We start from the raw sequence: 16,243 nt of genomic DNA on the forward strand, positions 1-16,243 counted from the left end.
AAAACGGTGATAAATGTGTAAAGTTTTGTTTATACCAATTCTCAAAAACTAAAAAGTCTGTACGAGCCTCCCGGGGCGGCCGCCCCTATGCCCCGGGCACGCCCCTATGGTTGTGAGAACGGAGCCTGTATAAAAATGACAGTGGACCAATTGCTGTCAAAGATATAAGCAGCGATTAGGCATCCTGAGTTATCTGTTATTTAGAAATATTCTCATGCTGGGTTGGCGTGAGCTGTGAGAGAATAGAAAAATGTCGGTTGGTCAAGCCTACTGGTAAGTTCGGATGGAATTCCTGGAGTTACTGTACTCACACGAATAGGGTTCAGGTTCAGCCTGTTTGACCCCAACTCTAACCTAACTTAATGATCGTGACAACATGGAAACAATTTAGACCTAACATTAGTGTTTCAAAACATAGATCTGTTCAACTACAGGATCAAATGCTTCGAAACTTTCAGTGGTTGAAGATTGTTGTTGTCGCTAGAAGGCTATTACTTTTACTTATTTTAAAAAGTTCTGTGTGCTGTATGAAGTTCGTTTTTCACTTCAAATTTTTGTGTGATGACGTCTTTGAAATTAAAAAAATTCGATGCCATGGTTCAGTGACCTCATTTTGTAAAGTTTAACATTCATTCTATTAGCAGAATAATGGCTAAACAGCAAAAATACGACAAAGACTAATCCCAATTTAGGCCTTCCGTATCAAAAAATGTTGATATCTTTTCCATTATATCTGCACTTATTGCAGTAGAGGGCAAAACAAAAATTCAGTTTTGATATCATATTCATGAATATATTGCACAAAAACTAGTAATTGTGAGCATATGGCCTCTGCATTTTACATCATTATACCCTTCGTATCTAATTACTTATTTGGACACAGGTTTTGTACTCCTGCTCTAATCAAGACGAAAGCAGGAAACAAACTTGATGTGCAAGATCGCATGAGATAAATTAGTAAACTACTTGTGTTGAGTATACGTGAAAAGTGGGAGCTAATTGAAATGTTGTCCAAATAGCTCCACTCTATATTTCTCTATTGAATTTTCGGTTTGAAAATTGTGGGGGTCCGCGGTTACTTCAGAGAATCATAGGGAGTCCGCAGGTACATAAAGAACCACTGCTTTAAGACGTATTCTTCTTGTAATTTCTTGGCATATCCGCGGACATATTTCAAACAAACAACTGTGGAACAAGAAGTTGAATGGGTTAAGATGAAATTTTTACACCAGACCTAACTACTAGGAGACCTAGTATATTTCTGACGATGAGAGTGCTTTTGATTTTAGTAATAAGAATGAGAAAACCACGAAATAATAATACGCAAGTGTCGATGACGGCGGTTCATTGATATTCTTAGCAGACAATATTAAACAAACCTCCACCCTCCTTCACTTAAAGTCCACCTTATCTCTTAAATGGCCCGGCCTATTCAAAAATTAGCAGTGTTAGTTTACTAAAGGATGTATTTCATCTAATGTATTTCTGACAGCAGATAAATAAAATGAATCCGAGTTCACATACCTTTTTCAGCAAAATTTCTCCCTTTTAACGTTGGGACTCTATTATACGTCGTTTTTCTGCCCAAGTTAAAACACCCCTTCCCCCAAAACACCCGCCTTGTGAGCTGCTGAGCGTAGAATACAAAATGGGTGCTAACACGCGACACCCGACCTACCATATTGTCAATATGTTGGAATGCCATCATTGTCAAGTTTATCGGCATTAAAACAGCACTGACGGGCTGAATACAGTACTGGTATACTCAGTGACTACCTTTCGAAAGTTTGTATTTAAATAGAAAAATACAAACAGAAAAAAATATCCCGCAGCCCTTGTGAAGATGTCTTTTGCTTCCTATTTTTCAATGGCGATAAGGACGGTCATTGCTGACACGAAAGATACGAACCAAAATGAGATGAGATTTAAAATTTGGTTTGCGAATTAATTCACTACTATAATTTTACCCAACGTCTTCCAGCTGATGATCGCACGCCCTGTTTGACTGAATGAACGTGCAGTACTACAAGAGTGGAACAAGAAATTTCGCTACTTGCACTTTTGCGTTAGGTTCAGATGATTCTTATCAGTTCTGATCCTACCACTGGCGGAGACGAACACGAAGTTGACCATTCCACCAGATCTGTTTCAATAGGTTAACCGGGCTTGTCTGTTGATACCGCCTAACCATTCATAAATTGTCAGGTATGAATTAAAACCTCGACATAAGGAAACAAACAGACGCCCTTATTAAAAATAGAGCAACTGCATTTTGAGCATATGAGAGAATCCGAATCCAAATTTTTCAAGACACGTCCATTGTTTATATTCAAGCTCGAACAGTTTATTTCTGAGAACTTCATAACACAAATTGGAAATGGAGAATTCAGGAGAGCGAAAAAAACATGAGAAATATCCTGTGCCCGCTCAAAATTCACAAACCTAGTTAAACGAGGCTTGGGAAAGAAATAAACAAACAAAAAATACGCGAATGTATTGAACTTCCGGTCTGTTGTACTTCTAAAACACTTATCTAATATTTCCCATTCAATCTGATACCGGTACCAAGATAATGTGTAGAATGCAATATGATAAAGTGATGAGGAGTATTTGGTTGTATTAAGTTTGCAGATATAGTTGACTAGTGTTAAATAATATCATAGCCTATAATGGACACTCTAAAAATGGAATGTTGAATCATCTGGTGTTGAATTCCTCAAATGAACTATAACATCTGTTCACAACATCAATCTGCCTGTCTGTGGATTCAAGGAAGGACAATATGCCATATTCAAGATCAAGCGATGCCCCTCCTGAACCCCTGAAACGTAAAAGTCCAACTGAACGTCAAGCAGCATATACTTCTTCAGCATCCAACTTAACAGAACACAACATATCCAATTTAGTCTCCATACTTGAGAGCACAATTCTAAAGACACTGCGCCTGGAAATACTGGCTATAATTGAACAGCACATTGAAAAATTAGCTCTGGATCTCTCTTCAACCACCCCGACCAGCATTGGAATCCAGGAGTCTCTATCATCTCTGGATGAATCTATAAAACAAACGAAAACTCAGCTATCCTCGATCAATGTCATTAAAGATGAGGTTGGAGAAATAAAGACAAGCCAAGAATTCATTGCCAGAAAGTTTGACGAACTTAATGCCAATTATGACAAACTGAGCACCATCACAGTTAAAAACACCAGAAGAATTCGTCAACTTGAAAGTATTGTGGAAGAACTAGAAGAAGAAATAGATATCCTTACTGAACGCCAATACCAGGAGCGTAGGTCAAGGCTGGATAATTAAGAATTTCACAATATACCCTACTCACCTGATGAAGATTGTGGAAAATTAATTAAGAAGGTAGCAGCACGAATAAATGTACCGCTGCAATCATTTGACATATCAAACTGTCACCGGATGTCAGAAGAAAACAACAAAAAGCCTTCACCAATTATTGTTAAATTTGTACGCAGAAAAACAAGGTATCAAATTCTAAAAAATCGTCGCCAACTGAGATCGGCCAATTTTCATGAAGATTTTCAGCATTTTACAAGATCTACTAGGATATTCATCATCGAAAACCTTAATGACAATAACAAGGACTTATTTTTTAAAGCAAGAGATCTTAAAAAAGAATGTGGATATAAATATCTATGGACACATAATGGAAAAGTTTTAATAAAAAAGAACGAAATGACAACTACCATCCCCATCAATAACGAAGATGACCTTTCTCTCATCAAGTAGGTCTATTGATTATAAATATTCATACATTGTATAGTCAAAATAATTTTATGTATTACCCAAACATATATCAAAACTACCGGCCATTTATTTCCAGCCTGGAGAAAATATCTCTCACATTTCATACATGGCTTTAGCAAACGACCCTCGATTAGCTTATTCCTGTGACATTGAACATGCAATAATGTAGGAGTTGTTGATTTAAATTCTTCTCAATCATTGTCTGACTTTTGTATTTTCCATGTGAACATTCGATCCCTGCAAAAAAATATTGATAAATTAACAACCCTATTATCTAATTTCTCATCCCCTCCACAAATAATTGCGATAAGTGAATCAAAGTTATCGTGTAACCCTGTTTCCAACACTAATATTGATGGGTATAGCTTTATACACATGCCATCCATCACAAAAGCAGGTGGTGTTGGTGCTTATATTCGAAACGATCTCATCTATAATGAAATTTCAGATTACAATCTTAATCACTCCAACTGTGAAAATATATGGTTTGAAATAAGTTCGGCCAACGCAGTCAATAAGATTAATTGTTGGTGTTATATATAGGCATCCTCGTAATAATATTCCAAGCTTTACTAATGCATTTGAAGCATCTCTTGCTAAATTGGCAAAGAAACAGTTTTTGATACTAGGAGATTTTAACATTAACTTACTTACAACGTCAACTAATGCCCAAACTGCAAATTATGCCAATATGTTAATTTCTCACAATGCCAAGTCATTAATCACTAAGCCTACTAGAGTAAGCCGTACATCATCAACACTTATAGATCACATTTATACTAATATTTCAAATTTTACAATCAAATCTCATGTAGTTCTCTCAGACATAACAGACCATTTTCCTGTCATGTGTTGCCTCAGTGGCATAAAACCAGCCCATACAAATTATGTCAAAATAGCAATTGACATGTCAAAATTCTCGATCGATTGCTTTCGAACAGATACACAAGTAATTTTTCATAATTATATTGCTAGAAACAATTTGAGTTCCCAAAACTTTGATAGTGTTTTCAGCGAATTTGTAAAATCTTTTGTTCACCTGATTGATCGCCACGCCCCGCTTCGACCACTCTCACGTCGTCAAAAAAGGCTACGATTAAAACCATGACTAACCAAAGGGCTGCTTGCTTCTATTCGCCACAAAAATAAGATGTTTGAATCCCACTTTTTGAAAGGGAACACTTCCGAACGCTCCTATTTCAAAAAGTATAGAAATGTTTTGATTAGAGCCATAGATGATTCAAAACAAACCTATTATCAAAACCTTATTGCTAAAAACAAAGGTAATCCTAGGTCAACATGGCAAACAGTTAACGAAATCACTCATGTAAAAAATAAATCTAATCAAAAAGTTAACGAGATCGATATTGAAAATGGCTCTATAATTAGAGATGAACTTTTGATTGCTACAGAATTTAATAAGTATTTTTCTACAATTGGGTCTAGCCTTTCAGGCAAGTTTTCCACTGAACAGGATAGCTTTAAACAATTTCTTCACAATTGTATAAACCAGTCCATCTTCATGAGCCCAGCGACTACAAATGAATTGATATTAGAAATACATAATTTGAAAGACAGGAAGGCAGTTGGTCCAGACAACATACCAGCACGTTTCCTTAAATTAGTTGCTGATCGCATTGCACCATGTTTGGCTGAATTCTTCAATTGTTCACTTTTGTTTGGAATCTTCCCTGCATGTCTCAAAATTGCCCGAGTGATCCCTCTTTTCAAATCTGGCAATAAAAAACGTATGTCAAATTACAGACCAATTTCAATTCTTTCATCAATAAGTAAAATATTTGAGCGTTTGATTCATAAGCGACTCAATGCTTTTTTTTACGAAACATGATGTAATAAATAAATCACAGTTTGGCTTCCAAAATAGTCTATCTACATCACATTGTATCTTAGACACAATATCATATATCTACGATAAACCAGAGAAGGAGTTTGTCAGTGCAACATTCCTAGATCTAAGAGAGGCCTTCGATACCGTAAATCATAACATCCTGATTTACAAGTTGAGACATTTTGGTATCAGGGGTACAGCAAACAAACTCATTTCTAGTTATTTAAGTAATAGATCACAATATGTTCAAGTGGGGTCGTGTTGTTCCTCTCCCTTACCAGTGACTCACGGAGTTCCTCAAGATAGTTGCTTGAGTCCTCTTCTATTTCTAGTCTATGTAAATGACATAACTTGTTGTTCCTCCTTCTTTACCAAATTGTTTGCTGATGATACCAATCTTCTCGACAGCGACAAATCTTGTGCAGTTCTTCAGTTGAGAGTAAATTCTGAAATTGCGAAGGTATCAAATTGGATGCGGTCAAATAAACTAACACTGAACATTGACAAATCAAAAACTATGTTAATATCTCCACACCAGTGCAAACCTAAAAATGAAACAGTAATACAAATTGATGACAAAGAACTTGAAAATGTCCATTCTTATAAATATCTTGGCATATATTTAGATAGTAAAATGAAATGGGATGTTCACTTATCCAAATTATCCGTTATTTTATCTAAATCGGTTGGAATACTTTACAAGCTTAGACGATTTACATCACCAACAACACTACTGATGGTGTACTACTCCTTATTCCAGAGCCATATCCAATACGGCATAATTGCTTGGGGTTCAGCTGTTAGAACACTATTACATCGCATTGAAATTATGCAGAACCGAGCAATCCGTGCGAGATCTGCCGCTAGTTATTTTTCACGACTCAGTCCTATTTATTATAACCTTCAAATTATTAAATTGGCAGACATTTATAACATAGAAGTTCTGAAATTGATGCACCAACACCACTGCAAATAACTCCCTCCTGCGTAACTGCGTTCACAAACTATTTTTCAAAACAAAGCAATGTTCACTCATATGGAACACGGTCCTCTATTGGCAGTTCTTATTATGTAAATCGTTTTAGCACCAAACTCAATCAAGTTTGTTGGTCTTAAATTGTGGAATAACCTCCCCAATAGCATTCGGACCAGTACTTATAACTTGTATAAACATGCACTGAAGAGCCTATACCTAGATACTTATAAGCCTAGTTGCAACTAGTCTGGAAATATTATATTTGTATATGTACCGTACCCATCCTTGTGGTGCTGCTTTTCCCATCCATGTTCGTCAACTTGTGTGCTCGCTGTGTACTGTTCTTGTTTTAATATTTTCTCGCAGCCAGAAGCCCGTCGCAGGGCACGCCATATTGGTTTACTGTGTATGCTTAGTCAGCATTATTTCGCAATTCTTTGTTGTCATTGAGGCATATCCTTCTTACATATGTCGCTGTTGAGTCATATAATACGATGTAATCATTGTAGTATCTCGGTGTTTATTTCGATTTTATTTTGTTCTTAGTTTGTATGATTGAGTTTAATTAGGTAAATATCTAATACTCCATAGTTATTATGACATCCTGTATTTTATTTTTCAAACTTTGTTGTTCCTTTTTGTGATTGAGTCTAATTAAGTGAATGTTTAGGTAAATTTTCGTGGTCATTGTGGCATTCTTTTTGTTGTCCCTTTTATATATATGATTGTGTCGAATTTAGTGACTATTTAATATTGAGTTGTTCGGTTGCTATATTTGTTGCTTCAATGCAGCTACAAGGTGTCGCTGACTGGATGACTCTTTGAGTCTTTCGCGATCCCTTGTCTATTGCACAAGCCGATATCCGTCTTCGTAATTTGTTATATATATGCCTTTTTTATTTTTTCATATCGTATATTGGTTTTGCATGACGAAAATAAAATCTGAATCTAAAATCTGAGGATAGTCAAATACTATGAAAAACTGAACTAAATAATTGGGTCTTGCTGAAAAGAGGATAGAGTGGTTTAAGAAATCTTGCGAGAAAATTTATGGGATTTGAACAAAAGAGTCTAATGTCATACAATAATAGTAAAACACTGTTATGATTATGTCACTGACTCACATTATCACGGCCTATTTAAAATTATTCGTATAATTATTATCAGAGACACAAAGGACTATAGACTGAGCCCCCTTAAGAATTTAAATAAGCTATTATATTATTCAGTTATTCCAGGCGAAGACATACAGCATTAAAATGTGATGAAGCACTAATATTGCCATAAACTTACTCTTCAATTTCAGAATAAAGATTTTTAAGTGGTCATTATTTGTTAAAAATGAGCAATATTTTTGTGAATAGTTGCCAGGTATGTCGTCAAGATCGAAGGCATTCACACTTTCTGTCGATGCCTGGATTTGGAAATGCAATCAAATTCAGTTGAGGATTAAATGAGTGACAGATAAAAAAAAAGGGGGGGGGGGTGAAATGTTGGGGTATAGAAAAATCACCAAACATATCCAAATTTGTCGTCGCTCAAAAACTCGCTCGGTCTGTTCGTTTCTAAAGCTCGGTAACAAACCTACTTGTTTTATCAGGTTTTATCTCATGTGCCTATGTGTCGTGTGTACTGTATGGTATTCCTCTTCTTTAGAACACAAAACAGTCATGGCGTGACTACTGATTGAATACAACTTTTTCGGGAAGTTGTGAAGTTCGCTCAAAATCTTTCGCGATTGACCGCTGCAAGGGTGGCGATCGACCGGTCGATCGCGATCGTCGTGTTGGTCGATGGCCACCTCTGGCTTAATTAATATAACATCAAAACGCGACTCGTTATTACAGTGTTCAGTATTTTCATATTTTTTATTGTTCGTTGTATTTCGCCACCGTTTAAACAAAAGACAGGTAAAAATTAGCCAAACGTAGCAGTTTCAAATAATTTTAAACAAAATTATTTTGATGCCAAATGCAATAAAAAAAGTTTAGTTTCTAATAACAGCAACCTAATCGTAATTATAACTGTGACGTTACTATGAAAACCCACACCTATAGTTATATAAATAACTCTCGGAACCGTCTCTTATGCCTAACTTGTTAACTATTTTCCAAATTAAGAAATATACAAAACTGGTTACAAGAACCATCTGAAAGCCTTTCTTTGTGGACTTGGACCTCCGCATGCGAACCTTTCAAACCAAAAACCCCTCAAATACATTTCAAACTAACAGGGGTGACTCAAGTCGAATGTATCACTAAGTGAGGCGCAGAAAATTACAATATAATAGAAAGAAATACCTTCAGGTGTACAACGTCAAATTTCTGTTTCACATGCATAAATAACGCAAGATTTGTCAGCAGTAGGTAGTTTGCTAACATTATTCATAGAGCATACTGCATCCATATTGGCGTGATAGATAGGTATTTGAAAAGAAAACTAAAAGCTTATTATTGGTTTATTCACTTTTTCTCGCTTTGCCAAAACTGCGATTAAGATATTTGTTAGTTTCCTCACGGTAACGAATCTGGTAATATCTGCTTCAATTTGGAATAATGAGAGTAAGTCTATAGTTCTGTTACTACTATTATTATTTTAATATTGTGTCTAAAAGTCAATGTCGAAATTTCGAGCTTTACCCAAGTTCGGAATGCTAAATTATGTTTGTTTTTAGTTGCTCACCAAATCCAACAGCACAGTATCGATTCAAAAATTGATAACATAGGTACCTAATATTATGTCTCAATATTTTAAATATAAAATCGTCTCATGGGCCAACAATCCGCTTATTTTTCTCCTGATTTCATACATCACACGAGGGTTCAATCACCTCAAGTTCATAAGGGAATAAATTTAACAAGCTTAAGTATCTCGAAAATTCAAAACCGCAGATGAGAAAAATCCTTGTATATTGTTAGAACTTTAAAACGACCTATAAAAAGTTCAAGGCATCTCAGGTGTGTTTACCGTCATAAAATTTAAAAACCTAACCGTTAAACTACTGTTTTGTGGACTCAGTTCTAGAAAACTAGCAATCGTTAATGATTTTTATATATGCGCCATGAAAAGTGTGATGCATTTGCTACATTGGAGCTGGAGTTTTTTTTAGGTTTTTGTAAACAAGCATTCGCCAGCGAGATGTATACATATTATAATACAATGAAATACGATACCTACTGCGTTAAAACGTGAGTTTTTTCTACTTACGTTCGTACTCGAGGTACTTGGAATTGAACGGCGAAAATTGATTGTCGTTTTGTTAATTTAATTAATACTACAAATCAGACACGAATTTGCTCAAAATAGTATCGTTTAATTTCTTTATCACTAATTGTTATTCCTCGTTATAGTTGCATGTGCATAAAGGTGGGTTACAACATGGAGCATCGTTGGTATATGGTTTGTCAATTTCTGATTCTACGGCCAATATACTCGCATTGTGAGCTTGTACTCGTTTATCAACCAATTTTATCACTCTTTTATATTCTTTACTTTCTGAATCCAACGGAGATGATTCCTGGGGATCTTTCTCGATGTCATATATGAGTGGCGTATCTTGCTTCGAGACTTTATTTTCTATATCAAAAACTGCATCTTTAACAATTGAACTGGTGTAGTCGCAACGAATTGTTTCATCAAGCTCCTCCATTATATCCACTGAATATAAAATTCAAATTATTTTCTACTTATTCAACACTTCAGATGCGATCATTTTAGCTTTTGTTCCAAAGAATGTTCTACATAAAAATTCGTTTGGATTTGTTTCTAAGTGTGGATTATACTTCTAACTTCTAAGGTTTTTTTTCGAAATCGATCCAAAATCGATTTTAATTTTTCAGTACTTCGAGATGATAGAAGCCGCTAGAAGCATATTACTTATATTTATTTTTCAAATTTAATCTGATACACATGAAAACCGATATTTCAGCTAAAACATTGCTGTTTTTTAAGTTAAAGAGGGACAATGTCATTTCAACGTGCGGATTAGCCAGGATCGACTATGCTAATGCTCATATTGATATAAATCATAGAATCCAGTGGCAATAATTTCCGCATCTTACCTATCGATCGGAATTTATAAAAATTGATTTTGTACTGTTGATGCCTGGCGGATGTTAGTACGCCGTTATAGTAAAAGAACAAGGTTTCATCATAAGATTTTGATTTTAGTCCTTTGATAACTTCGTCATTCACCTGACCATCTATCGTTAGATTACGACGTTTGATGTAGTTGGAACCTATAATGTTTTGGCATTTATTAGTACAAACAATAAAAAAATAAATCTCTTCGCAATGGAGTTTAAATCTGAATCTACAAGCAATTTATACTGATTATTTAGAACAATATTTTGTTCGAAGAAAAAACTAGGTTATTAACTTTTGAATTACCGGCTATTTTTAAAACAGTTGGGAAGATGTCCAATGAACTAACAACAGCGTTACTAACAACACCAGGTTTTATAGTTCCAGGCCACCAAGCCACGGCTGGTACCCGAATTCCTCCTTCCCACGTAGTTGTTTTCCCGCCTCGAAACACGCCAGGAGATCCACCGTCTCCACACCCGTCAAACTTGGGTCCGTTATCAGATAGAAAAATAACTAAAGTTCGTTTCTCTATTTTCAGATCAATCAGTTGATCCATAATTTCATTGATTGACGATCCCATTTCATTAACCATATCACCATATTGTCCTTGAAATTAAAAAATAATAATAATCAAGAGAACTTTCCCGCTCGAATTTAACATTATTACAACTTTCATTATCAATATAATAAAAAAACTAAATTGTAAATAGGAGGGATTAAGAATTATGTATGCAATTTAGTGTATATAGACAATATTTTATGATCAACTTTCAAAAATAACCCGCAGTAAAACATTTCAATCTTATTTTTACTGTTTTGTAAAATTTACTCAAGAGTTACCCCCTCACCTCTTTTCGACTTTCCGAGAAACTCCGGACTGGCAAACAGCGCCGTATGCGTTTGTGGAAAGGAGAAAAAGAAGAAAAAGGGATTGTTTTTATTTGTATTGATGAAGTGTTTTGCATCAACCACAAGATTTTTTGTTAACGTTGTTAAATCGGTTGGTTGTTGAACGATAGTATCGTTTCGATATATAAAACAGTTTCTCATTTGACGTACGTTGTACTGAAAATTGAAATGAAACTATTTTTAGCAGTTCATTTACGAATGATTTTAAATCTCACTAAGTATTGTTATGAAAACGTTTAGCAAAACAATATAAACAAAAACATTTTCGTCTGAAAGATTATATGCACACATGGTGAAATTAGCATGATCAATATATGAGGTGAATGGAAGAACAAATAGTTTTATGCCAGAAAACAAACACTATATCAAAATAGGGTTTGTGGTTTCAATAAGATCCTAAATCTAAGTTTTAATAATCTGTCATAGTGCCGGTCGTCTATTTCAGATAATTAAACAGTGTTTGATATCGAAACAATGAATCTACTTTTTTTTGGTGGTGTCTGACGACGTAGTTTATTTAGGAGACGAAACACATCAGCATAACAAATGACATCATACTTTTTCTGGATTGCATATAGCGTTCTGTGTATGAGGAAGAATTGTACCAACATAATCAAATCCATGATTGTGCGGTAAATAATATCCATCTGTCGAACTATTCTTGTTTATTCCTGAAGGTAAGTAACAAATTTGTAATATCAAAAACATTTTTTTTTTATTTCAATAAGATTGGTTAACTAGCCTCATGCTAAACGTGGTACTGAAATATATTTGTGCGTCTTTAAAAACAAGAAACAAAGAAAATCTTTCCATGTCGTATCCGCTTTGTAGTGAAAGCTCTGAAGTAAGAATTTGAACAACGTTTTAAAAATGGTCTAAATAGTCGCTCACCACTCGCGATTCTTCTATCATATAATTTTCTTTCAATAAATAAATAATATGAAAACGTGGTATTACTCACGTGCCTTATAGTATCGGTGACAATTAAAACTTTTGAAAAGGTATCGTAAAGTAATATTCTTCGAAAATGTTCACATTTTCAACTTTTTGAGAAATTGTTGACAGAAAATAACGTATATTCAAGATGTACGTACGCAGTGACTGAATATGTTCAAGACTATGATCTAATATTCGGCATTATGGAGCACTTTCATTTATCATCAGCGCAGATAAATTTCCTAACGCATTCTCCATTGTATCATGCAGAGGGGTTATACCTAGATGCCATTTTCCAACCATTCCAGTAATATATCCAACATCTTTCAAGGCTTCGGCTATAGTAACCTCTCTGTGTGGTAATCCTCCTGATGAAGATGTTTGAAAAACGCGTTTTCTGCCAAAAACTCCGGTGCGTATGGGGTATCGTCCTGGAATATGAAAAGGAGTACACCACATTTTTTGAAGTACAGTTTACATTTTTCCGAGATATTTTACCATTCATTGTCATTGTTTTTGCCGCCCAGCAGTTGGAAAAATTGCTTATCAAACCTGCTTTTAAGGAAAAATATATATTCAACATAATATTTCTGATGATTATATTTATAGCAATTTTATTTATTGGGTTTTCAGCGACCGAGTCGAAAATTTTCGTGTCTAATGCCCTAATTTCACGCTATCGGGAATATTACTGATATGTCAATTGATCTTCACTTAAATCTTTGCTGCAAAATAAATTTATCAAAACAACACATCTATGTTACAATCATTTCCTAACTTAGTTTCCGGACTTAGTGATATATGTTCTTCAACTTTATCGATCAGTAGCAAGAATAGTTTGCAAATCACTGGATAAGAAGAGCATGAAACAGACTTCAAGACAGAAGGTTGGGTTTAGTTGCTAGCTCCTGTCACCCAAGCCGCTGAAGTGTTTATAGAGAGAAAATTGGAGTTTTAAGAAAAAATATTGGAGTCTGAATAAAAACCTGGATGATCTATTTGATAAAGGTTTAAGATTAAGTGTTAAGTATAGACATGTCAGGAAAAAGATTGAAACCACTTCTCATAATCTAACCTGTTGAAAGGGCTGCCCTGGAAGGAGAGCAAAGCGCGGAAGGTGTCGACCATTGAGTAAATTTAATACCCTCTTGGGACATCCTGTCAACACCATTCCATTCTTGTGTTGGGTGTCCGTATGTCTGGAAGTCAGCGTACCCAGTGTCATCTCCGTACATTATTATTATGTTCGGCTGTTCTGGGCTTTCGTTGTCGTTGTTCGCCAGAATGAAATAAAGACTCACAGCAACACTCACGCAAATACATATTGCAAAAGTCACCATAATTACGAAACTCCCAGTCGACGGTTTAGACAACATTATAATTGTCGGAAGTGCGTTACTTTAAACTTATCCTGTAAGAAATTTGGACTAAATTTTTTCTTCCCAACAAAAGCAAGTTTGCGGAACATGAGCTTTAGTTGGAACCAACCACCCTATCGTAGCAAACAGATCCAAAGAATAGCGGTTACCCCGTATATATACACACCGGAAGAAATATATAGTTCACAAAAATATTTGACTCAAAGAGGCAATAAAACTGTTGTATATTTTAATGACATCGAAGTAAAAGTTATTTGAGAAAGTCAATATAAATCACGAGGTTCAGCTACAGAAAACTAGGTCGTTTTGGCATCCATTATTGGCGCACAATGTTTAGATTCAAATAAATATATCTTTATATGTTAGCCCTGAATTTCTAGCGTACGTGTTCATGAAGTTTTAAATGACTTTTTACGGCGAGAATTTCGGTAAAATATACTTTGTGAACTTGGACTGAAAAATGTTTTACGACTACTTCTGCTAAATAATATACTCGTAACAAAATCAAAGCTTAACCGTATATAAGAGACACAATTGGCAACAAAGATAAAATTGGTACTTTACATAAATAGTGATATTGCATGAGATACTACAATGGAAGTCATAAACAAGTGTGTCAAATGGTGGAAGTGGTAAATGCCGTGGAAAACGTGAATGCGCGAACAAAGAGTGCACATAGCATAATTTAGATTCGTCGATGGGAAAGAGTTTGGAGTACGGACGCTAATTAGAAGTCAATAAAAGTTTATATTTATTTTCGAATTTGAATCTAGGAGGTTGAATTTTCCCAACGCAGTAGGATTATGGCGCTCGTTATATCGGCCAATGTCATTTAGCAATATACATATAGGCTATGAGCAAGAAAGAACAGAATACCCGATACCGGTAACATTAAATGCCGGTAACCGTACTGATATGCGTCTCGTTTCACAGCCGCATACGTCCATGTAGTATAGTGCAATACTACGGTATTTTTCTTGATTATTTTCTGTGCAAACAGCAAACAGAATTGCTGTGCACAGTGAATGACCGAATATTCAAACACTGATCATTACACGCAAATGAATAAACATCAAACTGAATTTGATTATTCTTTTTGATACGTTTACCAATTACGTATTCTAAAATACTCTGTATGGACTCGACGATAAGTTGAACAATAATTTTAACAATAGCAGTTAAACCCATGCGACGAGCGTGGATAATCAGAATATATTTATATGACTACGTGGAGACTTCAAACATGTATTAATTAACTCCACATCATATAAACCAATTTTTATACTTTTCCAATACGCCAGTAAATTACATGAAAAATAATGTTATCTTCAGATTTTACGTTACCCCCGAAGTATGTGAACCAAGATGGCAGACATCAAAACGTACCAGGTTAGGGTTAGGCCATAATTTTATTCCAATTATCCTTATTTCAGTTTTATTATGAGTTCGGAACTAGCCAAGTGATTCCCGTGGTATTTGTACCTGAAATTATGGCCTAACCCTAACCTGGTACACATACTACGTTCCGTTGTCCGCCATCTTGGTTCACACCCTTCGGGAGTACCGATTTTACTGATAGAACCATCACACAATCTTCCTGCATGCCTCGTGCTGAATTACGAGTAATTGAAGCTACCGTTTATCTGGAAACGGGGTTAAATATTGGAGTTGGAATATTGAAGATTAGCAGATTGTCCAGTTAATAGGAGGATTTTGTTGTTGAAAAGATAATCAAATGTGTTTTCTCGAATTCATATTGTATATTTTTTGTGCTAGCTGATTAGCACAAAAAAAAATCTGGGTGACGGGTAGAATGCAAATGACGTTCATTTTTTCGTAATGTTCATATATATCTGTAATAATACGTTTGTATTATTTATTTATTCAAATTAAGATACATCAGTTTAACACAATCAAACGATAACAGTTTAACATTGAAGCACATTGACTAATATAGCAACAGATAATGACAGATAACGACCGTCAAAAATCAAGAACCAATAGCTTTTATATGTCTATCGACTTGTAGTGTGATTGGCCTAAACATAATTACGTCACACACACGTGGACTTACAAAGCAGCCAATCTTTTCTTTAGAAGAAGATTGTACAAATGCTAAGGCATAATTAGAAAGGAAACTTTGATTCGAAATTTTATTTTTTTCTTCTTCTTTTTAACAAAATTCGTGGGTTTTGAACCTACACATCGACCAGGCATTGCAATGCGACATATACACTGCAGTACAGATATATATGTACTCCACGTATATATAACTTAATATGAAAAAATGATTAATTAATGTAACAAAACTGAAATCTTAGACTTTTCAAAAC

The 16,243-nt window shown here is 35.0% G+C and overlaps 2 protein-coding genes and 1 long non-coding RNA gene across 8 annotated transcripts in view; 1 reads left to right on the plus strand and 2 right to left on the minus strand.

Moving 5' to 3' along the window:
• Positions 1 to 2,600: 2,600 nt before the first annotated feature.
• Positions 2,601 to 7,470, minus strand: LOC144428187 (uncharacterized). Of its 6 annotated transcripts, none has more exons than XR_013478196.1 (6): positions 6,880 to 7,470; positions 5,903 to 6,070; positions 5,380 to 5,508; positions 4,889 to 4,969; positions 3,835 to 4,012; positions 2,601 to 3,056 (listed from the first exon to the last, which is right to left on the minus strand). It is a non-coding gene; the product is annotated as an uncharacterized LOC144428187 (long non-coding RNA). The 6 variants fall into 6 exon arrangements; XR_013478195.1 differs by having other exon boundaries at positions 3,814 to 4,012; positions 6,880 to 7,466; XR_013478194.1 differs by having other exon boundaries at positions 2,601 to 4,012; positions 6,880 to 7,469.
• Positions 2,605 to 16,243, plus strand: part of LOC120338032 (complement component C9-like) — a 90,153-nt gene continuing 76,514 nt past the window's right edge. The window contains exon 1 of the mRNA XM_078117072.1: positions 2,605 to 2,622. The gene's annotated coding sequence lies outside the window, so the exon portion shown is untranslated. The remainder of the gene's footprint in view (positions 2,623 to 16,243) is intronic.
• On the minus strand, positions 9,765 to 14,013 carry LOC120337878 (arylsulfatase-like). Its single transcript, XM_039405781.2, has 7 exons — positions 13,607 to 14,013; positions 12,813 to 12,962; positions 12,154 to 12,266; positions 11,535 to 11,751; positions 10,990 to 11,292; positions 10,662 to 10,838; positions 9,765 to 10,257 (listed from the first exon to the last, which is right to left on the minus strand). Exons 1-7 carry the CDS (start codon positions 13,905 to 13,907, stop codon positions 9,935 to 9,937), a joined length of 1,584 nt encoding a protein of 527 aa, XP_039261715.2. The 5' UTR covers positions 13,908 to 14,013; the 3' UTR covers positions 9,765 to 9,934.

The sequence above is a fragment of the Styela clava genome, chromosome 10 (genome assembly GCF_964204865.1).
Source record: "Styela clava chromosome 10, kaStyClav1.hap1.2, whole genome shotgun sequence".
Taxonomy (NCBI): Eukaryota; Metazoa; Chordata; class Ascidiacea; order Stolidobranchia; family Styelidae; genus Styela; species Styela clava.

Coding starts and splice junctions, on each gene's coding strand:
- LOC120337878 (XM_039405781.2), bottom strand. CDS start 13,907: ATGTTGTCTAAACCGTCGACTGGGAGTTTCGTAATTATGGTGACTTTT. Junction 12,267..12,812: donor GGTTGGAAAATGGCATCTAG/GTATAACCCCTC, acceptor ACTTACCTTCAG/GAATAAACAAGAATAGTTCG. Junction 10,839..10,989: donor AACTGTTTTAAAAATAGCCG/GTAATTCAAAAG, acceptor AAAACATTATAG/GTTCCAACTACATCAAACGT.